The following is a 24,539-nucleotide window of genomic DNA, read 5'->3' as shown; positions in this document are numbered from 1 at the left end:
ATCCCAGGGTGAGATTCTGAAGGGGTGACAAGAGCTTAGTGTTGCTTTAAGTCCTATGTTTGGTCCATTCGGTTCAAAATGGCAGCAGTTGTAACATGGCACCCGTCCCACCCCCTCGCCATAAACACACACACCCACATTCACTTACCAGGTGTGTCTCGAGAGTTTTGAGGAGGTGGACTTAGGCGGAGCAGAAGGCATAGGCGCTGCTCTTCCTCATGACAGCCAATGAAGAGGATGACGCAGGCAGGAAATGGCACTGGGGGAGTTGACTGTCTGGAGATGATCCCCACCACCACCCCCTCTCGCCCAACAGCAAAGCAGGGACACTGCCAACAGTCCCTGTAAGGATCTCTGCTCATCCTAGTTTTTCACCAGTGAAGACTGAAAATCTTTGCGTGGGGGTAAGGGGTCTCCTTGGCAGCGTGGGTGTAGAGATTGGTGGTTCTAGCGCATTGGCACTTTCCGGTAACATCTGGTTTGGAAGGCATGGTTGTGTTGTAGTAGAAGTACGTGTTGTTGTTGGTAGTTGTTGTAGCAGAGCAGTTAATATATATATAAAATAGATATGGATTTATCTATATTGCATATGTCACAGCATGTTTGCCAAGAGTGAAAATGAGGTCATGTCTAGTGTGTTTGGAAAAAAAAAAAATAGTTATGACAAATAAGTTACACTGACCTGAAGACCGCAGCGGTGAGTACAAGAACAGAAATACAAGGGGAAAAAAAAGGTGCAAAATGTTCCACAGAGCAATCATTTCTTTTTTGTCATGAAATTTAAAAAAAAGCAGAAAACATGACAAATGTAATTGTTTCAGTCAGTCTTTAAAGAACAGCATTGAAAGCAGGCTGGTCCCTGAACATCCAAAGAGGGTCCACCCTTGCCTGACTCCTGCACCCCTCCCACCGTAACCTATGACCTTGGTCAGGTTTGGAGTGTCCGTCCCGTTTGGCCGAGGGCGTTGCTAACTGGGGAACTGAACCAGAGGTGAGCCAATAGCCAAATCATGAGCGCACATCTCAATTCAACCACAGCACAGCAGCAAATCTGACCAATCACAACTGAGGACGCAGACAAGGGTTGCCAACACACCATCCGGTGAGTCGCTGATAATGGCTGAAGGGCACTCAGGTCCAGTCCACCACTCTTTTTTATATTTATTTTTTTAAATCACCCCTCCCGGTACCCCTGTCCCAACAATGATCACTGCCTTTCCATCCCGATAGAGAAGACTGACCATTCATTACTCCAGGTTATGAAACAAGACAGAAACTCAGTCGCCAGGTTTAGTGGTCCTCCTCACTAGCAGGGAGAACCGGAGTGGCACAGTTTCTTCTCATGATCACCACGATGATGATAATAAACCATAAGGACAATTGCAATGACATTTAGGGTTTATGGCGGAGTCTGTGGGTCTGAACGGGGTTGGGGGGGGGGTGGTTGGGTGGGGTTGGTTGGAATTTGGGTGCAGATGGGGTGGGGATTCTACATCTTGATACCCTCCTGATGACTGAGCTGAGAGAGGGTCTTCTTGATGCGTAGAGCCGTTAGCCGGGCTGCCCCGTTAGCATACCAGCACTCCCTCATGATCTTGGCCATCACCCGTAGAGCCTGCAGAGGAAGAAGGGAAAGAGAGAGGGAGGAGAGGGAGAATAGAAAGAGAGGTGGACAGAGGAAAATATTAAATGAAGTGAGGAGAAGAAGGGGGAGTGTCCAGGGAAATGTAAGGAGAAAGATGGAAAGGGAAAGAAAAAAAAGATGTTAAAATGTGGAGTGCTTGTGTCAACACAGTGAGAATACACAGTGAGGTGTGTAAAGAACACAACACAAAAGAAAATGCAAAAACAAAGCAAATTGCCACTGGCCATGTTCTTACTACACTACACCAGCAATTTACTGCAGAAAGTATGGAAATCTTCTTCTGACAGTCTTCAAACCCAACAAACAGCTACTGTGGGACCCATTTAGAAAGCCTGCTGTATCAAGCTGCAATCATGAAATATTTCACAACTGCGGGCTCAAAACAAAAAGGCAGTTTCACTGACAGTTGAAGACTGGCAGCCAAGCGGTGAAGGTGAAATAAGAAAGAGCTCCACACCCAAAACAACCACACAAACACACATTAAAGCACAAACGCCACACACATTACTGTTCATGCGCGCACACACAGACAAAATATTTTTTTCCTTTCTGATTTAACAGAAAAGGAAAATAACAGCTCCTCCCCAGCCATTGGGGGAAAAAAGGGGGGGGTTACATCCTTTCCTATTCCAATAAAGACAATTAAAATCATTAGGAGCTGCCTAAACTCCCCGACTTCCATCTCCTCTCCTAAGAGGTCCTACAGACACCAGTTTTATGTGAGAAGAATGGCACAGTCATGATTATTTGCAGATTCATCTTGCACGCCAGAGGAATGTACTCATGCTCATTAGCCTGCGTCTACAGGGAGATAAGAGGCCACAGGAAGTGCCAGTGCTCTGGTGAAGCCCACATGACAAAGTAGCAAAATATTTCTACCCAACTAGACCTGTCTAGTCTGAGGTGAGGACCAGACATGAAAGAATGTGTGTGTGTGTGTGTGTTTATGAGTATGTGTGTGCATGCACATATGTGTGTTTGAGGTGGGGGTTGGCTAGGTGGCTGCCACGGCTTTAGGTGGAGCGAAAACAATGAATTATTATTTCTCCCTTCATTAACAAAAAAAGTTTTTTGTTGTTTATTGTAGTGATTACTTAATAAGAAACGTTTTGAAAAGTGATTATGCAGTCTAATGAAGCCACAAGGCTGATGAGCTTACTCTTGCTTTCTCTTTTGGTAGAAGGTGAAAATAAATAGACTAAATAACAAAAACACACAAGAAGCAAATGTATTTGTTCATTTCACTTGTGACCTTTGCAATGAGCTTCAAAGAGCTAAAAACGGCAGCTTCCCAGAGGCATTTCCCATAACCTGTACATGACAACACGATAAAAAGTTGTCTATAAAATTCTGTGACTTTTTAAACAGACACACTTTTTAAATCCACAAGTAGGTCTTGAATAAAGACTGGCTGTCCTCTATGATCTGTGCGTGACCAGTTAATTTAGCCTCTATGCATAACTCCCCACACGTGGGGATATACTAGATTAATTAGACTGCTTTTCTAGCACCCACAAAATCTGTCTTAAGTATGACAAATTACAGTAATTTGCCATTCTGTGAAAGTCTGCAATTAATCTGTACATTCTTTTAGTAAACGAATAAAAAACATTTTTTTTATTGCCATTTTTTTACAAACATTTTGTTGGCCGAGTTAATGGAAAATGGATAATTGTTTCCTTTTCTTTCCACAAATGACAAAGTATCCTGCATTTCGATTTGGGATACTTTTTCAATCGCTGTTTGTGTCCCGTGCTGGTAGATGCACACACACGCACACAAGCTGAGGAACTCCAGAGCTAGTCTTCTCTGGCTAAGATTAGATTATGGGGTTTTAGTATAACTGTGGGTCAGGACTAATCTAATTGCGTCCTCTCTGGGGCCATAAAGACGACACCATGAGAGGGGAGGTGAAAATGTTTGGTCTCCAGCACGATGTGCAGTGTCCAGCAAGACTGATGGGGAGCGCTGAGGAAGGACTGAGGTTTGTCCAGGGGGGCCTGCCCTTTTCCCAAAATAAAAGTCCAGACTTTTATCAGACTTTTTCCAAAGTCTCTTTAAGACCTCTTCTTTTCTTGTTGTAAAACAAGGGCATTTTTGTTGGGATTTTGTTTGCTTTTGCAGTTTTTTTTTTTTTGGATATTTTATTTGCCACTTCGTTGTTGATCCAGTAGCCATCCAAGTGGATGCTGCGATGTCACTGGCATTTTGCCTTAAATACATCTTGCCATTTTTTCTCTTAAATGACAAAGTGTCCTTCTTGTTTGTTGCATCCATTGAGTAAGGCACATAACACCTGGGAGGAAGCTGAATGGCAGTAAGATATGCTCCTAATAACAATGCAAGGCTGATTGTCTTTGGAGAGATGGGAGTTGCCTGCACAGGTTGGGAAATGGATGCACCAAATAGCTCCCATTAAATATTTTCTCATTATCTGCTCGCCCACGCAGCACCCAACTCTAGGCTCAAACTCAGCCAAATCTGGGCCTCATCAGAGCCAAATCTGGGCCTCATCAGAGCCTTGTCGGACACAGGGTTGACTATTCCCTGGAGAAGAGTTGGTAACCTGAGGAAGAGTAGGAGGGTGAAACCATGCGCTCGTAATAACGTCATGGAGTCCTGTGGGATTACTGTTTGTGGTTTTTATTCTGTCATTGGAGTAGACCACGAAAGAGAGAATTCCAATAATGTGTTCCTGTTCGGTCTCAAAACACACGCCCGCTGCTCCCTCTGGACGCGGCAGCGGTGGCAGCTGGGGCGACCATGGTAATGTGATTACACCAGGAGAGGAGGGAGGCGACTGCTCCACTCTTGCTATTGCCCCTGGCGACAGTTAGGCAGCGTCTTAGAAAACACACACTGCATTGTCAGAGGAGGAGCCAGAGGACTGCGTGCTCTCCATAATGAAACACTGGTTTGACAAACATAGATGAGGCAAGTTGGGGCATGGTGCACAACGATAAGCAGAAACAAGACGTTTTGAAGGCATGTTTGTATGCATGTGACTGTGTGTGTGTGTGTGTGTGTGTTTGGGGGGCGTGTGGGGCTATGAGGACATCAAGTTAAGATAAGACAGGACTCACCTCACAGCTCTGCCACCTGTTAGGAATGTTGGGTCGAAGTTTCTGCTCACACACCACCTTACGCATCTCCTCCACTGAGGGGTCTGACTGCACCAAGTCATGGTAGGGAAGCTGGTAGTCTTCATGGATACCTGGGAACAGGTGAGGAAGAGCCTAAATTCTCTGCTCACAGTCTAACTGCCTGTGTGCCGCTATTGTTGCATTCTAAAATGTATTATCTAATCAAAAATGTATTATCTTTATCTAAAATTCATCTAATCGATTTTTAATTGAATCATCAATACATCTAATCGACTTTTAATTGGAATCGCAATTTCAACAAATGCAATAAGCAAATTGAGAAAGTTGCAATTTAGCTCACAGCTTGCCACTATGATTATTTACCAGTATTTTGGGTTTATCAGAAGTGATGTACAAAAAACAAACAAAGGCACTATGAAAAACCTATTGTAACCTATTGAGGTAGTGCTGGTCTCACCCAAAAAGACAAGTGTAAGCAAATGACTGTTTCAGAGTCAAGGAATATATTATATAGTGAATATTGAACTAAAGCTAGACTCTCAAAAATGATACCGCAAAACAAATTGCAATAGCAATCTCAGTCAGATAAAATTTCCCTTAATTGTTCAACGCTAGTTCATTGTCTGCATATTATATACAGTATAGTCTTGAGGAGCACTAATGAAAAGAGACAAGTGCTTGCACTTGGTGAATTAAGCCAATTCTGGTGGCTTCATTCATTTTTTGAATTGCAGACAGTTAATAAACCATAACAATTCACCACACAGAAAATCAATCAAACAAAATAAGGTGAGGTAAATATAGCTAATGCCTTCGACCGTACCACCAATCGAACACCTGCTGGCGATTTCCCAGAACACAAGGCCCATGGCGTAGATATCTGCCCTCTTGAACGACTCAAAATGCTTCATATTTATTGAATCATCCAGGACCTCCGGGGCCATATACCTGTTGAGGGAAAGAATATTATCAGCCAAATATAATTAGCCCAATAAAACGAGGTTGAATGATTTTTTTTTTCTGGCTGAAACATTAGAGCAAATAATTGCTGTAAACTTCTGAGGAAGGCGAAATGCGCCCCTTGGTACAAAGCGGTCCCGTGACTCGCTTCAGATTTTGCGAATAATGTGAATCTTTATGCAAATATGTCTGCCTACGAGGAAGTTTCGCTGTGGAAAAGATAGATCAGAAAGACGGCCCCGAGTTTGTTTTTCAGCACCAAACTCTGTCAAAAGTAATTAGACATATGAATACATTAAAAGAAAGTCAAAACAAATTCATCCAGCAAAAAAGAAAAAACCTGGCTGTTTTCCTTTCGGTGGAATTGAATCTGAGAGAGCAGGTATATACAATGTTAACAGATTGTTTTTCTTCTCTTCTCTGTTTTTTTTTCACATCTTGCCCAATTTACAGGAAACAGCGAAAACAGCTCCCTTGTCTTAAATAAAGTTGGTCTAAAGGGAGCCTAAAAACAGAACCAGAGTGCACACACTGGTACAGCAATTCATTCGTCCCGTAAACAACCTAGACAAGGTTTTAAAAGCTCCTGGATGACAACAATAGCTAACTAAGGTTGAGCATATGGAAACAATAGGCTACACATCTTAGTGTTGAGCCTACTGTTAATGACTGTAAATTATGGTAGCAAAAGTGTAATAGTGTAAAAGCGCACTAAAAGATTTAAAGCAATTCAGTGTTCTTACAAAACAAGTGTTATTAGAATTTATAGAAGCGTTACAAGATTGAATAACATTTCTCATAATACTAGGCCCCTGTCATGGATGAGGTGGGGTGGACACTATTCTTTGCTTAGAATAAAAGTCACACTCTCAACATTTCCAACCTTGATATTGTCAATGCAGACAACATTTCGGAAAAACTGCATTAAAGTGGTAGACTTGCGAGATAGAAATATTCTGACTGGGTGAGCGTCTTTAAAATTCCTCATAGAAAAACAAAGTGTGTGTGTGTTTGTGTGTGTGTGTTTGTGTGTGTGTGAGAGCCTAAGTGAACTTGGGAGGGGGGGCTCAGTAATGTGGAACAGAGCTCAGCGCCTGCACTGAGGAAACAGTGCATTTGTATGAGGGGGGAATTTCAGCAGTGATGACTCATACTCTTGCCATCTCTCAGTCACACACAAGCACTATTACAAAAGTGCTCATCTACTTGCTAGATAGAAGGATAGATACTTTATTGATCCCCAAGGGGAAATTCAAGCCCAATTCGCTAGCCCAAACATACACATACCCAGACACAATCTCTTTCAGACACTCTCAGACACACAGACGAACACACCTACACACACATACCCACCAGCCAATGACCACATCAACACAGGCATGCATACTCACACACAGACTCTCTCGCTCTCAAACACATGCGCACACACACACTTACACGTATGTGCGCATACTAACACACACACATTGATTCTCATGATGCCTTCATTCTCCCTGTTGGCTGCCCTGTTGGTATCACCTTAAGATGGCACCTACGCTACAAACAACAGCTGCCTCAGCTCCTGACAGCGGTTACCAGACAAAATGGCGGCTTAGACAGCCATATGGTAAAACACAGAAAAACCATTAGAGACAAATGGTAAAGTCGTTAAGTCATGAGCATGAACACATGAGTTAAGGGGGGATTAGGTTATAGGTAGGGCTTGTTAGTAGATTTATATTTTTGTTGGGTTGCTGTTTGATAGCACATGCCCAAAACAAGCCTAAAGCACCAAATAAGAAACATAGTTGAAACGTTATGGCAACAAAGTACCAATGCGAGTAGTCATGTCAAAATTCTGTTCGCCTGCACCTGTCAAAGATCACCCTGAAATTGCTGAAGTCTGTGCTTACATAGTTCTACTAGTAAGTGGCCATTACACAGCAGCAGAAGTGGCAGATTTTCATTGTTTGATTTCGGCAATAAAACAGTTAACACTGCTATCTTTGTGCTAGCGACGTGGTAGCAATTAGTTGATGCAAATTTTGAAATCAAATTTTAATGCGACATGCATCAGTGTCTGATGAATGCATCATAATAGGAGGTTGGTCGAGGTCACACATCTTATTTAGTTTTACAAATGAATGATCCCCATTGAGGGAAGACCTGGATTTCTTACACTATGAAGAATATTTTTATTATTCATCAGAGTTGTTGCAGAGTTGGCACTCACAATCTTGTACATTTTCCAAAATCAGTCTAAAGTTCGTTAAATTGACAGGTAAATACAGCAGGCTGCTATATCTGTGGAACCAATAGCACGCTAAGATACTGATGGAGGGATATCATTAACCTATCAGATTTAGCTATATTAAGCACTGATGTATCAGCTGATAGACACAGCAAGGACACATAAAGACAGTAGCAGCAGGAGCAGCAAAACCTGACCTGTAAGAGTGAGTTCATCTTATTGGAAAATGCTAGCTATTCAACTTGTTTGTTTTGTAGCCTACAGCATTTTGTTCTAAAGGAACTAGAAACAATAACTACAAAATACAACTATCACTATGACTACCGGTATATGAGCGTCCTGACTGACCAACGATAAGGAAAGTCTCGTGTTGATGAATGTGATGTCTAAAATTTGAGGTATTCTGATTGTCATCTTTTCATCGTTCTCAAAATCGCTCTGAATGTGATCCTAACAATATCATTCCTCTTGTCATTATCATTATAATTTATGTGTCGATGTTGTCATTCAGATTTTATGGTGTGAAATAAACTTATGGTGATGTTTTGTAATGGTAGTGTTAATGTAACTGCAAAACAGTCACTTTTTAATACCCTTTCTGTATACTTATAAAGTTCAAAAATACTTTGGTTTGTTTGCAGAGACCACTGAAGTCTAATGATATTTTGAGCCAAGTCAGTAGCGACTTTGACATAGTGAGCTTGCCCTCAAGGCTATGCTATATGCTATTTCCTTGCAAATGCATATTCCGGTTTTAATTAAAACTCCCTCTTGCTCATTCCCACTGTCCGTTACCTCTTGGTGCCCACTCGGTGGTTGGGCGCGATGTCGATAGTGTCGGTGGCCGAGTCATGGCGCACGGCAAGGCCCAGATCGGCGATGCAGCAGGTTCCATTCTTCTTCACCAGAATGTTCTTGGACTTGAGGTCTCGGTGAGCGATGGCTGGCTTACCTGCACACACAGACAGACAGACAGACAAGGGAGGACAGACATTATTAGGGTGCAGACAATAGAAGGCAATAAAGCCCCTGAGGTTTGAAAAATATTTACACCTATCCCCATCAGCAGAAGGACAAGGATTTGTTTTTGAACTTGTAAATTCTTGTACATGCTACAGATAGAGCAACATAAACAACACAAGATAAAGTAAGTATTGTGTAAATAAAAAAATTGCATTTCTAAATATGTACATTTATATGAATTTATAAGAACCCAAGGAGAATGGGTTTAGGCCTACAATGTACAATAAACTAAGTTTACAAAACACAAACATCATATAACAAGTATACAGTGATGTTTGTTATACTAAATAAAATGTATGAAAGTACAAAAAAAAGCTTTTCAGGTCTGGCCCTCCCGAATGGCAATTAGAGGCCCCATCACACTCCCACTCCTACTTGGACATAAATATGGTAAATCATGGACAAGGAGTGTTGGAGCAATAGTGGAAAAACAAAGAGAGATTGATTTAGATATAGAATACCATAAAGACCAGGAAAGAGAGAGAGTTAAACGGAACATCAAAACCAGAAAAAGACTACTACTATTAAAAAATAAACAAATAAATAAAAATAACTCAACAAAATTAGCGACTGAGACAAGAAGTTTAGTGTGTGTGTGTGTGTGTGTGTGTGTGTGTGTGTGTGTGTGTGTGTGTGTGTGTGGGGGGTGGGGTTAATAAGAGCTCAGACAGTTGTGAAGAACGGCAGTCTCACGCTTGGAGAGATGGGGCAGGTGAACGATGAGGGATCCAAATAACAGCCCTGCAGCCCAATTTACCATCTCCTCCAGATGGGAACGCCAAAACACAACCATTTGCCTCCAGAACACACCCTTTCACTCTGACACACTATCGCTCACTCACAGGGATTCAACACATGCGCGCACACACACATACACACACACACACACACACACACACACAACTTGCATCAACACACAGAAACAAACCCTCAAAACCCAAACATATTGGCAAACACAAAAAAACACATACACACACACATACATACAACTTGCATCAACACACAGAAACAAACCCTCAAAACCCAAACATATAGGCGCACACACACACACACACACACACACACACACACACACACAGCACAACACAAACTTGACGGCAACACACATGTACCTGTTTGTGTGCGTTTGGGTACAAAGCACATTTGAGGGAGTGTGTGTGTCAATGCAAGTGCACAAATGTGTGTTGTTACTTCATGTTCATGTGTCTGTTATGTATGTATGTGAGTGTGTATATGCATGCACAGATGCATCAGGCTAGCACAGGGCATGGGTGGAGACTCGCAGACAGTTTGACAGAAGGAACACACTATTAAATCAAAGAACTGGGTACCACTGCAGCCCTGCCACTCTGCACCACACGGCTCTGCTGCAATAAACTCAAATACACTCGCGCCACAGTGCACACACGCATGCACACACACAGCCAGCCTATACAACAAAACACGTACACACACGTAGGCACAAGAGGTACACTGCAAAACTAGATAAGTGGTCCGTTGAACTTAAAGCCCGATGTGGGTTCAGATTTGGCAAGCAGAGGCAAAATGTCATGGCTTGCACTTTTGTAGTGTACTGCTGACGCACACAAATACACATACACTCTCTCTCTTACACACACACACACACACACACAAAGCGCTTTCAGACATACGTGTAAGACCGGAGGTTCTGCGGATGTTAAACGGTGGGGCCGTATATCTGAACGACATAACCGGTCATATGGAAGTCCGAATTTAGCCGGTTGTTCTAGTACTCCCCCCTAGTATTTCCTCCGGACATTATATAAATGTACTGTGTCTGAACGAAGAGTAGAACATGCGGTTAAAATTCACACCTTCACAGGGCGTGTCGGTGACGTTTCTTTCGTGCGTCCATGTGGTTAAATCTGACTTAAATGCCAGTGTTATGACGGAGTGGCATAGGCTAGTGCTGTCCAGAAAATCTCCGACCTGGAAAGATGCAGACATCACGGAGCTACTGTCCATGAGGGCAGACAGCATTGTGATAGAACACATGAAGGGAACGGCAAGATACATGTTTATGTAGCCTACAACTGCATCGCAAGGCCAAATGAAATTCAAAAGACCAAATCATCATAAGCAGAAGGCGCTGAAAAGGCAGTAGCCTACAGCGACGTCGTTCATGACAATAACAGGAGTATTTAATACATTTTTAGCCAACACGGTCGGTTTGCGGTTCATTGATAGCCTTCTCATGACCACTGCTGAGCTCGATGATATTTGTTGAGCATAAATATGCCTAGAGAAAATTAAAACAAAGAAAACCCAACTTTGTTCCAAGCGCCTTACGTAAATGCAATAGACACATGGGGAGAGGATGCTTTTGGAAAAAAAAACCATGAAAAAACAAACCACTTCACTGTTATGTTAGTATTTTGTTTGTTGCTTAAAAACGTTGTATATGATGGCCTTGAAGTCTTGAGTTAGCCTACTGAATTGGCTGGTAGGCTACCATAAAGTTTGTGCATGCTCTCCAACGCAAACCAGATTTGGGGTTCCATAGCCAAGTAATTCTGCTACATAACGATGAAAACAAATAAATGTGTTTATTCGAAGCACACATGTAGGTCAATTTCAAGTGCGCACTTACGTGACTACTTCAAGTATTAGCCTACGCACAATAGATTTTTCTTCTTTAGCCTACATAATGCATACACTTTGTAAACAAACAGCAGCTGTGACAGCGCCGCGCCGTATTCTGTCATATCTCGCCTCTTGTGAACTCTACAAGCCCCCACCCCTCACTTGACAACCACACGGATATTCTGTAATGTGCGTGTATGTCGTTCACACATAGGTCCGTATAAGGTCAGTATAAGGTCCGCAGGTTAGCATCATATCTGAATCATCCGAAGGGTAGGACCTCCGTTTGACAAACCTCCGCATATACTCCGGAGGTAATATCTGAAAGCGCTTAAAGTTTCAAACACAAACACACACACGGACGGCACCACGTTAGGCCTGGTGATGGTTGATCTAGATTCTCATTATGGGAGATAACAGGTATCTGGCTGGAGCGGCCTGCAGGGAGACACAGTGTGCGCTCCGGGCTGAGTGGGGGTTAAGATTAAGATCTATCTGATGCCTGGCAGAGGAATCGTTCTGCAGGGATGTGTGCGTGTTTGCGTGCGTGTGTGTGTGTGTGTGTGTGTGTGTGAGTGAGAGAGAGAGAGAGAGAGAGAGAGAGATGGTGAATGAAGGTGCTGGGGCTTTGTTGGGGCTTAAAGTGGTATTATGGAGTTTTTGTCTAAAAATCTATAAAAAAAGATATCTAGATAAAGAGCCAACGGACTCGTCTCCACCAACAGCACAGCTGGAAGTACAGTATGTGATATTTCCGCAACGCTAAGTTTGGCCTGAGTGTTCGATGGATGCTTGTGGGAGAATATGGTGTCTCGTCTATGTAAGGTTAGATCAGTTGAAAACTCAAATGCAAGAGAACCAACCACCTGCTCCAAATGTTTTAAAGCAGCACTATGGCGCGGTTATATTAAGGTAAAAAATGTAGTCGTTTTGATGGTAAACAAACTTGTAATGGAGATGTTTCTCGATGTATGAACATTCCATCACCCAAATTAATGACCAACACAACCGATCAAAACCATGAAAATAGGGTGGATATGGTGTTCCTGAAAGTAGCCATATGCGTCACTTTATAACAAATCAACCCTTATCATCATAAAAATAAGTTCTTTTCAATAGAATAGTTTCCTTAGTTTTAGAGTTCAACCGAATAGTCTCCATGGCGTCTGCCTACTATTCATCTATTCATCATATCAACATTTCATGCACAATCAGAGGAACACAAAGGCTGATTTACCCTAATGACATAACAAAACAATGGAAATAAAAGTCAAAATCAAAATAATGCAAAATAAAAATATGTTTTCTACCCATATGCACAAAAGTGGGAAATATTCCCACTTGCATTAACGCCAGGTCTCTCTTCACCAGTAATATAACCATCAATATACATATTAATGCAAATGTACATCTTAAAGAACAATTCATATACGTATTATCTATCGACACACATATGTGTAACCAGTAGTATTACAACTTCCTGATGTTTACAAAGCTACATCTGCTGGGAAACCACATTACAGCAGAAGAATGTTTTGGCCGCGCGCAGTATTGCATTGCCAGCATGTCAGTCATGTGATTCATGATATTTCTCAACTTCCCCTGAATTTCAGATGAAAAACAACAATTTACTGTAAAGTCTCACAGTGTGTGTGTGTGTGTGTGTGTGTGTGTGTGTGTGTGTGTGTGTGTATAAACATCTTTACACACAAGAACAATCTAAAAAGTGCTTTTGATTAGAGAGAAAGCTGGGTTTTAAATAAATATGCATCTATATAAGAATAGTTTCAGGTGATTAAATCAGAGCATGTTTTGTCACAGTGGTGATTCAGTCTATAGTGGTTTTCAAAGAACAAAAAACTGTGTGTGTGTGTGTAGGGGGGGTATTCATATAGTGACAGGATGCCCTGCCTTTCCTTTTCATCATCAGAGAACAGAAGAGGTGTTCAACTGTCAGCTGAACTCTGCACGCACGCACAGATACACAGTGCTGTGTCCTTACCTTGAGTGCCGACGATCTCCATGTGCAGGTGTGCGAGACCGCTGGCAGTGGACAGCGACAGCTTGATCATGCCCTCCACCGTCACAGTGTACCTGTTCAGGTAATCGAACAGAGAGCCATGCTCATGGTAGTCCGACACCAACCACAGCTGAGTCCATGTCCCGTTATCTGGACAGAGACAGAGAGGAGAGGAGAGGAGGAGAGATAAAGAGAGGGAAGTAAGGAAAGGGAGAGAAGGGCATGATAAAGAGTAGAAGAGTGGAGAAGTTCAGAGGAGAGAGGAAGAGGATGATAATGAGAAAAGAGTAAAGGACACAGAGTGAGAGGAGAGGAGTGAAAGAGGGAAGAGGTGGAGGAAGAAAGCAGAGGAGCAGTGGGAAGAAGAGAGGAGATGGTGTGGGGGGGGGCAAGAGCAAAGAGGGGGAGGACAGAGGAGGAGGTGAAGGAGAGGTAAAGAGAGAGAGGGAGTAGAGAAGAGGAGAAGAGGAGTTTTAATGAACGAAGAGAATTACACTCCCACCAGAGTGGTGGACGGACCTCCAGATGGCCTGTGAGATCCCCGAGCAGCTCGACTTGGCTCTCACTGGTTATTACTATAAACACACGTGCATGCGCCACACACACACACACGTTAAAACACACTAACACCCCCCCCCTCTGTCCCTTACCAACACAGACACACACAATTACTATTACACATAAGCATTCATAAACAAGTTAAAACACACACATACTCTCCCCAACACACACACACACACACACACGAGTGAGTGCATGTTGCCAAGTGTTGATTTGCTCCTGCTGTTGGACAAACGTGCTGTGTGGGGGGAGGGTGGCGAGAGAGCAGAGTTAGGAGAGCCTGTGCCAGCCTCAATCTAATTCTCCACCTTTACCTTCCTCCTCACGCCAAGGACAAGCACAAGCAATTCACTTATTTATACACACACACACACACACACACACACACACACACACACACACGGTCAACAGAGAGATACCAAAGACAAAAAAACAAAACAAAACAAACAACCAAAAAAAACTCCTAATAGTCCGGCAGCCAAATGCCATAATTTAAGTGAACCTGGTTTTGTCGGTTAAAGTTTTTTTTTGCCGTTTCTTGTTGCAAAGGGGTAACTCAATAAGATTTGAGGGTGCCCAGTGATATCCCTTGGGCAATTCTCGATATTAAGCCTTTCTTGTCCAATGTGTTGAATATAAGGCGAGGCACAACAGGTGAATAGGGTAAAAGAATTAAAGGAGAATTCCGGTGTGATATTGACCTAAAGTGTATTGAAACATGATACCGAGTGTGAACGTATGTCTCATAGCCCATCTCGGCTTGTCCCCTGCACTCCAAAATCTGGCGCTAGTTAGCCGATGCTACCAACAGCTTTTTCAATAGTGGTGCTTGATCGGGCTAATACCATGCAAATAAATCACTGTTTTACACCCATTTACGAGGCTCAATGTATCTCCACACTTCATTGGTAGACTTCCGAGGGCCCTGACATTTAAAACGAGACATTGAGAACTTTCAAAAAGCACTGGTAGTTTACTTACAAGACGATTTATACAGACAGTATCTTCACAAAGTTTAAGCGTTTGCAGCCATCTTGAATTTAGTCACGATAAATTTAATTTGGCAGTAAGAATGAACAGGTATGATAAAGGGATCAGATTCCAAAATTAATTCAGTGGAAATGCATGGATTCCAGTTGCTGCTACTGGAAGAAACTGGAATCCATGCATTTCCACTGAATTATTTTTGGAATAAATTCAAGATGGCTGCAAACGCTAAACTTCGTGAAAATACTGTCTGTATAAATCGTCTTGTAAGTAAACTACCAGTGCTTTTTCAAAGTTCTCAATGTCTCCTTTAAAATGTCAGGGCCCTCGAAGTCTACCAATGAAGTGTGGAGATACATTGAGCCTAAATAAATGGGTGTAAAAAAAGTGATTTATTTGCATGGCTAGCCCGATGCGAAGCACCACTATTGAAAAGCTGTTGGTAGCATCGGCTAACTAGCCCAGATTTTGGAGTGCAGGGGACAAGCCGAGATGGGCTATGAGACATACGTTCACACTCGGTATCATGTTTCAATACACTTTAGGTCAATATCACACCGGAATTCTCCTTTAACTAGCAGATATCACTATGAAACTTCAACAGTTGATTATATTACATCTGTAATATAAAGATTAAATATGGAAATTAGGCATCATCTAATTAAATATGTGCTGATTTGCATAAACTAAAAACAAACATTGAATGAAGCTAGGTTCAAAATTTCTTTTTTTATTGTGTTGACATATTAGATAAAAACATCTTTTACACGGGGAATTTTCGATATCTCTTTTAGTTATTCCGTAAATCAGAAAATCAATAAACCCCTCTGTAGAAGCCTTCTAAATAGTTAAGTATAAGACTGGAAAGTTTGGTGTATGTAGGTGCTTCTGAAGTGCAGATTTCATTCTCAGAGTGGGAGAGGAAAGTAATCCATGGGTGCTATGTGCTAGCATCTCTCACTAGCACGTCTCTTAGGTGTGGTTGGAGGTTTACCAGAGACTTTCTAATAAGGAGTCACAGCACTCAAAACATGCTCCATAGAAATGCATGGGGTTAGTTTGTAACGCCAATATGGCAGTTGTCTACACATATCCTGTCCCTTCCGCTGCAAAAAAGTCAACATGTGAATACATTGTGCCAATCATGTGGTGTGTTGTGAATACATCGTGCCAATCATGTGGTGTGATCTCGCTGCTGGAGCAAGGTTGGTGTTGTGAAGTCTTGCACACACTGAAATAGATGCCCGATAAGTCCCCAAAAAGTGTTACAATATGGCCGCTGAGTGGAGGGACTAAAAGAACTTACTGCACAGCTATGTAAATGACTACCGTTAGCCTACAATGCCCTCTATTAGCTGATTTCTACAGGGTGTCTGTTCTACTGTTCTAATTTGTATAAAATATAAATTTATTTTTTTATTCTTTATTGCAGTAGTAGTCTATGCTCAGAGCCTAAACTAATTATTCAAAAAGAGAATATTAATTTTTAATAACTTCAGTTGGAAATTCAACTGCCAATTGAAAAAAAAGATTAATTGATTCGTTACTGAGCCAAACCAGTCTACCAGAAAATGCTTGTAGCTCTAACAGATGCAGTTGCCAGGTTAATAGTGCCTTGCACAATGCTCTCTGCATGTTTTAGGGTAGGATGAGCCAGAACTGGAAAATTATCAGAACTAATACTAGAGGAAAAGTGTACATATTCAGAATTATTACAGGCGATATCTGAAATTATTAATTCATTATTTGACATAGAAAAGGGTTACATTTTCCCAATTTGAATGCATGAAGTATTGTCTGAATAACTATCACACTGCAAACTGTATTTTAGTACATTCTATTTGAGTTGATTTGCTTTTCTTATTTTTTTTTCATGATTTTGGCACATAGGGCTTTAATGGTTAATGTAGGACATTGCCCAATGGATATCACTTGGCACCCTCCTAAATATTAAAGAGCCACCCCAAGACAACAAGTCTAAGCAAAAATTAATAAATAAATAACCCACAAAACAGGTCTGACCCCATGGCTCCCTGACTGGCATTATCTGAAATATGGAAATGTATTAATTCACTTAGTAAAGGGTTATATTGACCAAATTTGAATGCATGAAGTACAGTGATTACACAGACCACTGTATTTTATTACATTTTATTTGAGTTGATTTGCATTTAATATGAGTACTCATCTTGAAATTAGAGGTATATCCTATTTTTTCATGATTTTGGCACATTGGGCTTTTTCATATTCAACATTTACAGAAACTTCTAATACAAATTTCCTGTGTAAAAGACTTTTCATCTAATATGTAAACACAATGAAAAAGTAAAGTAATTTTGTACCCGACATCATCCAATGTTCAGATTTTTATTTTTTAAGTTTATGCAAATCAGCACATATTTAATTAGATTATGCCTAATTACATTTCAGATAACTTTTAATACATTTTTTCCATATTAATGTAGTAGGGGTGTAACGGTACACAGAAGTCACGATTCGGTTCATACCTCGGTTCGGACATCACGGTTCGGTACGAGTTCGGTACAATGGAGGGAAAAGCAAAACCAAAAATGCAGAAAGCAATTTTTTTTTTATTGTGCACGCATCATGCTGTACCACCTAGTGTCATACAGTCTCTTCCCTGAGCTATCTGCAACAGCCTGAAGTGTGTAAGATGCAGGCTAAACAGTACAATAAGTACCCAGACTCCATCTGTAAGTTGTAAACAAAATAAGACAATCAGCTATAAAACTTAAAATAGGCCTACAGCATCTCTTATTTCTGAAAGTGCAAATTACATAGAATAATGATTTTTAAAAATCCACTTAAGCAAGACCTTCAACATCTGTGTTTAGTTGTATATGGAAGGGTCTACAATTTGCCTCAATATTTTTCAGTGTGTGTAGAGTAATAATCTAGCCTACTAACTGTGAAAATATCACACTATTTTGCCTTCTTTTAAAAAACGAAATTGCTCCTTTCATTTCATAAACAGACTACAACTAGAAGTCACATGACTTTGCCCTTCGACGTTAACTCACCGTAGCATGGTTTGTTTATTAGCCTGGTTAGCGTTGACACTTAGTGTCTATGCACTTAACACTACCAGCTCCTCATGTGAGAAGTTACAAGTTACCCCAACATAAAGGTAATTACCACGCGATTTACATGGCTTTCTGTCATTACGAAATCATTTAATTTAAGCCATAGGTTTTGGCTCTATTTGTATGTGTATCCAAAGGCTGGTGAAGCACAGGGGAAGTTTTTTTTTTTTTTTCTCATTTCGGTGATTGGTAGCCTACATCATCTGGGTGATTGCTTCGAACATGTGTAGCATATATTTCCACTCACATACCCAACAACTGCTGAACAACGCCGACACACAGTTTCTTATCCACCACTCTCTCGCTTGTACTACTGTAACTGAAGTTCTCAAACTTGCGAAGAGACCAGCGGATCCTCTAATGTGTGTCGCCACCTTAGTGCTACTATCTCTGACTGACTGACTTCGACCAACGATCTGACAAAAAAAAAATACATAAGCCAATCAGAGCTTCAGAGCTAAGGCGAGGCTACAGATTAGCGTTAGGTGTCGCTAAAGAACTCCTGTAACTCTCGCTACTTAACAGTAATTGCGCATGACATTAATTAATACGCACCAACGAAGTTTTATGTTTTTTTTTTATACGTGTATTCTCCGTGTAAATTCATGCACCGAACCGTGACGCCCGTACCGTTTCGGTTCAATACGAATACATGAACTGTTACACCCCTATAATGTAGGTAATCAACTGGGAAGTTTCATAGTGATATCTGCTAGTTCATTTTTTTACCCTATTCAACTGTAGTGTCTCTCCTTGTATTCAATACATTGAACAAGAAAGAGTTAATATACAAAATTGCCCAAGGGATATCACTGGGCACCCTCCTAAATCTTAGATACCCCTAGTCTACAAGACTTGCAACAAAAAAAACAACACTTTAACCGACAAAACCAGGTCTGACCCCATGGCTGCCGGACTATAAATACATTTCATATTTATGATTTTTTCCTGTGTATGTCTGAAGGGACTGAAGGAACTGAATCCTATGGCAGTGTTTTGATGTCAGAATTTCAGCTACAGCATCACAGTAGTGATATCTACTCTTGTGTGGCTGGCTAGCTGTACTCCGCTGCATCAGCTACTGATCGGACTTAATCTAATAGTGGCCACAGAGACAGAGGTCCCCGTGGAGGTGACCTGGCTCAGTGCACCTCAGCTCCCCCAGTAGGAGGAGGCTTTGGTTTAATGCCAGATCCGCACCTGTGGCCCTTTCATGGCTCAAAGGTATTGTATAAACAATTAAGAATTCTAATGAAAATGAACAGAAATTAACATAAAACGTATGCAAATAGCTACATTCTTTTAATTGATTCTTCCTATCCATATTATTCAAATAGCTTTTTTTAAAGGTGCTCTAAGCGATGCTGGGTAACGTCACTTCTGTTGACTTTCAAACAAAACAGAGAGCTAGCTCGCTACTTTCTCCCGTGCAATTGAAAATCTCCTAAACGCGCATCTCGTCTGTGATTTGCTGGAACAGTTTGTTATATTTTTATGGGCTAGGATTGCCCAGGTTGTTTTTGTTGCTGTTTTTGGAGCCTGGGCTGTCCACAGAGATCAACGTTTTTTTACAGTGTATTAAGGACACAGACAGCTAGCGGTTGGTTAGGTGATGTTTGCAGTAAGTGACAAAATGTTTTAGCCTAAAAAACATGTGGCATCGCTTAGAGCACCTTTAAAATCAACATGTAATACAAATGACATTTTTATGGTTTTTATGGTGCAGTTCCATCCAGAGCGAGTGGTCCTCTTTCCCCTGGTTAGTTGTCGGCGGCTCACCTTTGTTGTCGGCGGCAATGAAGCCCAGGATGTTCTCGTGGCGGAGCATGACTGTCTGGTAGATCTCGGCCTCGCGGAACCAGGAGCGCTCCTCGCGCGATGAGAAGATCTTCACGGCCACCTCCTCGCCGCGCCACTTGCCGCGCCACACCTCGCCGAAACGGCCCTTTCCGATGCTCTCCTGCAGGATGATGGTCCTGGCGATCGTCCTCTGCACCAGCAGCGGAAGGCCTGCAAAAAGCCGCACCAGAGGGAGAGGAGAGTCAAATCACCACAGACACAGAATCACCACAAACACAAAATCACCACAGACACACTTTCTAGGGACAGAAATTACACATATTAACAGTTGCAAAGCAATTTAAAAAGATCCTAGATCAGAGAACTTGGTGACCACCGCACGAAACTCCAAGCTGGGACAAAAGTCAGCTTAGTGTTTTTAAAGTCAACAGAGCTATGTGAGTCAACATGAAAAGTGGAGAAGACAAGAAGAATTGAGTGTGTTTGTCACACATGATTAAAACAACTATATATGGACAGCTTGATAGGAAATACTGATGAACTATGAGACTAAGTCTAAAAACAAACCACCATTATTTGTCCAACTGGAAATCTAAATCTATTTCAGGTTTGCTTCTGTATACACCCCTCGACACACATAGAATCCTTTCTCTGAGTCATCAGTGTTCTGTCCCTCTGCAGACAACAGCATCTGGGGCCAAAAATACAAGCTATTGATGTTTTTTTTTTTTGACCAGGGACAGACAGATCACCAAAGGCATTGTGTGTGTGCTTCCTAGAGTTTACAGGAAGTGCAGTGCACTTATTGGAGTTTACGAGAAGGTCTGTGCCCTATGACCTCCTAGGCTGGCACAGTCACCCTGCATACTTAGCTCCAAGGGCAGCGCTGGGTCATTTAATCAGTGTTGGGGCAAGAGTCCCGGCCTTGGTAACACAGTAAAAATAGACAGTTGGGGCCATTAGGAATCTAAAGGGGCATACTCTGGCTACATGGAGAGTGCAGACCATGAAAGTAGTAGTTTAAATCAGTGTTTCTCAAAGTGTGGTCCGGGGGACCACTGGTGGTCCGCAAGCTATCCCAAGTAGTCCGCGAGCAGATGTAGTAAAATATAACATAGATGAGTTGTTTGCAATATTGAACCAACTTGTATGTAAATCCAAACAGTCCTGCAACACTGCCTACGTAAGCTACGCCAGTTTAAATCATATGAATCCTCTGACACAATAAGCAAAGGTGCAAAGCGAATAAGCAAGGTGGTTCAGTGAGTAGGCCTATTGTGTAATATGCTGTTGAAGTAGGTTTACTCTTTTTTTTTTTAGCTAGGTGGTCTGTGATGTTTTTTTTTATTGGTTAAGTGGTCCTTGGTCTGAAAAGTTTTGAGAAACACTGGTCTAAACCACTCACGATGGGGGGTGGTTGGGGGTGTAGTGGAATTAGGTGAGGAGTTAGGTTAACCAATCACAGAGGAGGCATGACGCATCCATGACTGGGGCTGACTAATTCAGTTGCAAATCTGCATGTTAACTGTACTCTACTGACAGCCACTCAGTTTAAGTTCATCGTTAAATGAATCAATAACTTAAGTGTGTGAATGGGTGTGAGCAAGTTAGTAAGGGTGTGACTCAGAGAAGAGAGAGGGAGAGAGAAATGGGGCAAGCGAGAGATGAAGTGGGGGGAAATTTCGAAAGAGAGATGAGTGTTGTACGCATGTGTAGGAGGCCTGTGTGTTCCACCTTTTTCCAGCGTTTTTCTATTGAATAGTATTTGTCCATACATGTTTACATTTTGCACTGTGGTCATAGATACATTGCTAAAGTGTGTGTGAAGTGATTAGAAGTACTGGACTGCCAAGTTGCAGAACAGCTGGTGAGCTGGTGGGATAGAATTGTGTTCTTGTGTTTTTTTTTAAATGGGTATAAAGTGTGGATAAAGAGAACCAACAGAAGAAAATGAGAGAGAGAAGGACCTGAGAAAGAGAGTGAGAGAGAGTGAAAGAAAGAAAGAAAGAAAGAAAGAAAGAAAGAGAGTGAGATTTCACAGAAAGTGTTTGGGGGAGTCGTCTGGGTATATTCTCATGAAAGTTTCAGTCACACACACACACACACACCTACCTCTCAAGACAGGTGACACCAAAGAACAGACTGGCCTGACTAGTACACCTTCACAACCACAATGACGATCCAATAGTCATACCATCACTATTGAGGATCCGATTGGTTAAAGGAAATAAAACTCTCTCAGTCAACCTTGTTTCAGAGAGAATATATTTTACAATAATTTTTATCCACAGGCTTAGCACCAGCAAGGCTTTGCCATCTTAGTGTTGCAGCTTATGAAGAGTAAAGCTATGGTAAACGTAATAAATTATATCCTGCTGTTGAAAGCTCTGAACCAAACCACCAGGAAAGTGGATTCTCTCACTGTAATAAGAAAAGGTGTCAAACATGATCACAATTTAAAGCACTATAAGGAAATTGTCACAGGGAGCACAGATTCTCTTGCAAGAGAAGAATTGTTCACTATACGCACACTATATATTCAAAGCGAATAAACATGGATGCCAGACTAAGGGTAACGGCTAAAATTGCCTCTGAATGCCTTCTGAAATGGAATGTGTCTTGTTTGGATCTGGTAATCAGTTGGTGTGAATCTCTTCGCCCGCCTGTCTCTGAGGAAAATAACAACTTCTGGGAATCTCAATAAAGGAAGTGCTTGCCGGCAGGCCAATCCCCAGGTCACGCTTTGGCTGTGGCCCAGATCTGGCACGGATTTGGCACCCAGAGCCAGTGTCACTGGCCATGGCCGGGGCCCATCAGATTAAAAACTCTTTCAGCAAACAACACACTCTCGAAAGCCCCACAGAGACATTGGAGTCCAGCGCGGAGCGAAACAAAACACTGTGGCAGCAGCGGAGAAGGACTGTTCTGCTGGGACCGTGGTGGGGGTGGGCAGAGACACTCACACTGACAGAATTCCAGATCAGAAGAGAGAAGAGAACAACATGGGCGAGGAGGACAGAGAAAGAGGAATCCAGAGCCGTGGTACTGCCAGAGCAGAGGAGAAACGGAGAAGAGCAGAGGAGAAAAAAAAGTGTTCAGAAGACCAAGAGAGATACGGTTAGAAAAAAGGGGTAGATTAGAGAGTGAAGAATAATGGATAAAAGAAGTAAAACTTTATAAAATAACTAAAAAGAGACTGAATACGGCAGTGATGGAGAAAGAACAAATGTGCTGGAGAGAAATCAGGGCAAAACAAAGTGGAGTACTAAGAGAGACAGAAAAAGAGATGTGGTATAATAGGATCCAGATAGAGACAGAGTAGCTCTAATAGAGTATACATAATCTGTAACAAAGTACAGGCAAAGTAGAATGGCAGACAGAAGTAGAGAGGCAGAGTGGTATAAGAGGGGAAGGGAATATGGAGTTTAGATACGAGTAGAGAATAACAGAGCGAGAAAAGAGAATATGGAGAAAGACAGCAGAATCTTTAAGACGGGTATGATGGAGCATTTAAGAGAAACAGACATGGACTGGATATGGAAGACGTGTTTAGGTCTGCATAGACTAGAGCTATCTAAAGGCACATATTGATACTGATAGCAGTCGTCAACTAAACTGAACTTAATGAGGACTCAAAACCAGACGACAAACTTGTTGAGAGCTGTCCATAGAGGCACAAACACCGCTGTTGTCACTCACAAAATGAGGCAGACAAACCTAGACACGAACACACACACTTACAATTAGGAAGAGTTAATTACAGTCTTCAGACATACAGGCTTGTAAACACACACACCCACACAGTCTGCAGTCAGACGCTAAACAAAACAGAGGAGACAAGAAATGGTGCAAAACTGCTGAGGAATCAACTGGTTATTGACTCCGTAAAGCTACCCACACACCTGAGCCGGACCCAGAGGTGGTCATGTCATATATGAGGTCCTTGAGGGTGGTCCCCACGGTAATGTAGGGGTGGTCCATGGAGGGGTCCTCCTCGTTGGGTACGCGGTGGTGGATAACTGATCGACTGTGGCAGAAGTAGAAGATGGTCACCAGTAAGAAGCACAGTACACACACCGGCACTGCGATCACTGCCGCCAAGCCCACTGGACCCAGGGACGGAGGCTTCACCGTCGGAACTGTGTGTGAGAGAGAGAGAGAGAGAGAGAGAGAGAGAGAGAGAGAGAGAGAGAGAGAGAGAGAGAGAGAGAGAGCGAATCAAACAAATGTGCAAATCTATTAACACGTGTGCAAATTCATTAACACACAATTAATCAGATCTGATTGTTGATTTGTTTGGTTAACACAACAAATCAACACAAACACCTGTTCTCCAGTTCCTTCATTGGTTGCCTGTCGGTTTTAAAATAGAATTTAAGATCTGTTTATTTGATATTCCAAATCACTCCATGGACTAGTGCCTGAATATATATCAGACTTGCTCTTAGCCCTCAGGTCCCTTGCCTCGGGCCTTTGGACTGCTCCATGGGTAAGGACAAGG

General features: G+C 42.0%; 1 protein-coding gene across 1 annotated transcript in view; it reads right to left on the bottom strand.

The window, feature by feature from the left end:
- Positions 1-310: 310 nt before the first annotated feature.
- The window catches only part of LOC125309159 (TGF-beta receptor type-1-like), a 46,175-nt gene continuing 21,946 nt past the window's right edge, over positions 311-24,539 (bottom strand). Inside the window, exons 3-9 of the mRNA XM_048265886.1 lie at positions 23,941-24,177; positions 20,018-20,248; positions 13,569-13,736; positions 8,735-8,891; positions 5,573-5,697; positions 4,729-4,859; positions 311-1,615 (exon numbers count right to left, since the gene is read on the bottom strand). Coding sequence (XP_048121843.1) covers positions 1,490-1,615; positions 4,729-4,859; positions 5,573-5,697; positions 8,735-8,891; positions 13,569-13,736; positions 20,018-20,248; positions 23,941-24,177 — 1,175 coding nt within the window. The 3' untranslated portion in view covers positions 311-1,489. The remainder of the gene's footprint in view (positions 1,616-4,728; positions 4,860-5,572; positions 5,698-8,734; positions 8,892-13,568; positions 13,737-20,017; positions 20,249-23,940; positions 24,178-24,539) is intronic.

Source organism: Alosa alosa, chromosome 16 (assembly GCF_017589495.1).
Source record: "Alosa alosa isolate M-15738 ecotype Scorff River chromosome 16, AALO_Geno_1.1, whole genome shotgun sequence".
NCBI classification, from domain to species: domain Eukaryota; kingdom Metazoa; phylum Chordata; class Actinopteri; order Clupeiformes; family Clupeidae; genus Alosa; species Alosa alosa.
Note: the sequence above shows the minus strand (reverse complement) of the source record. Positions and strands in the feature narration are given on the sequence as shown.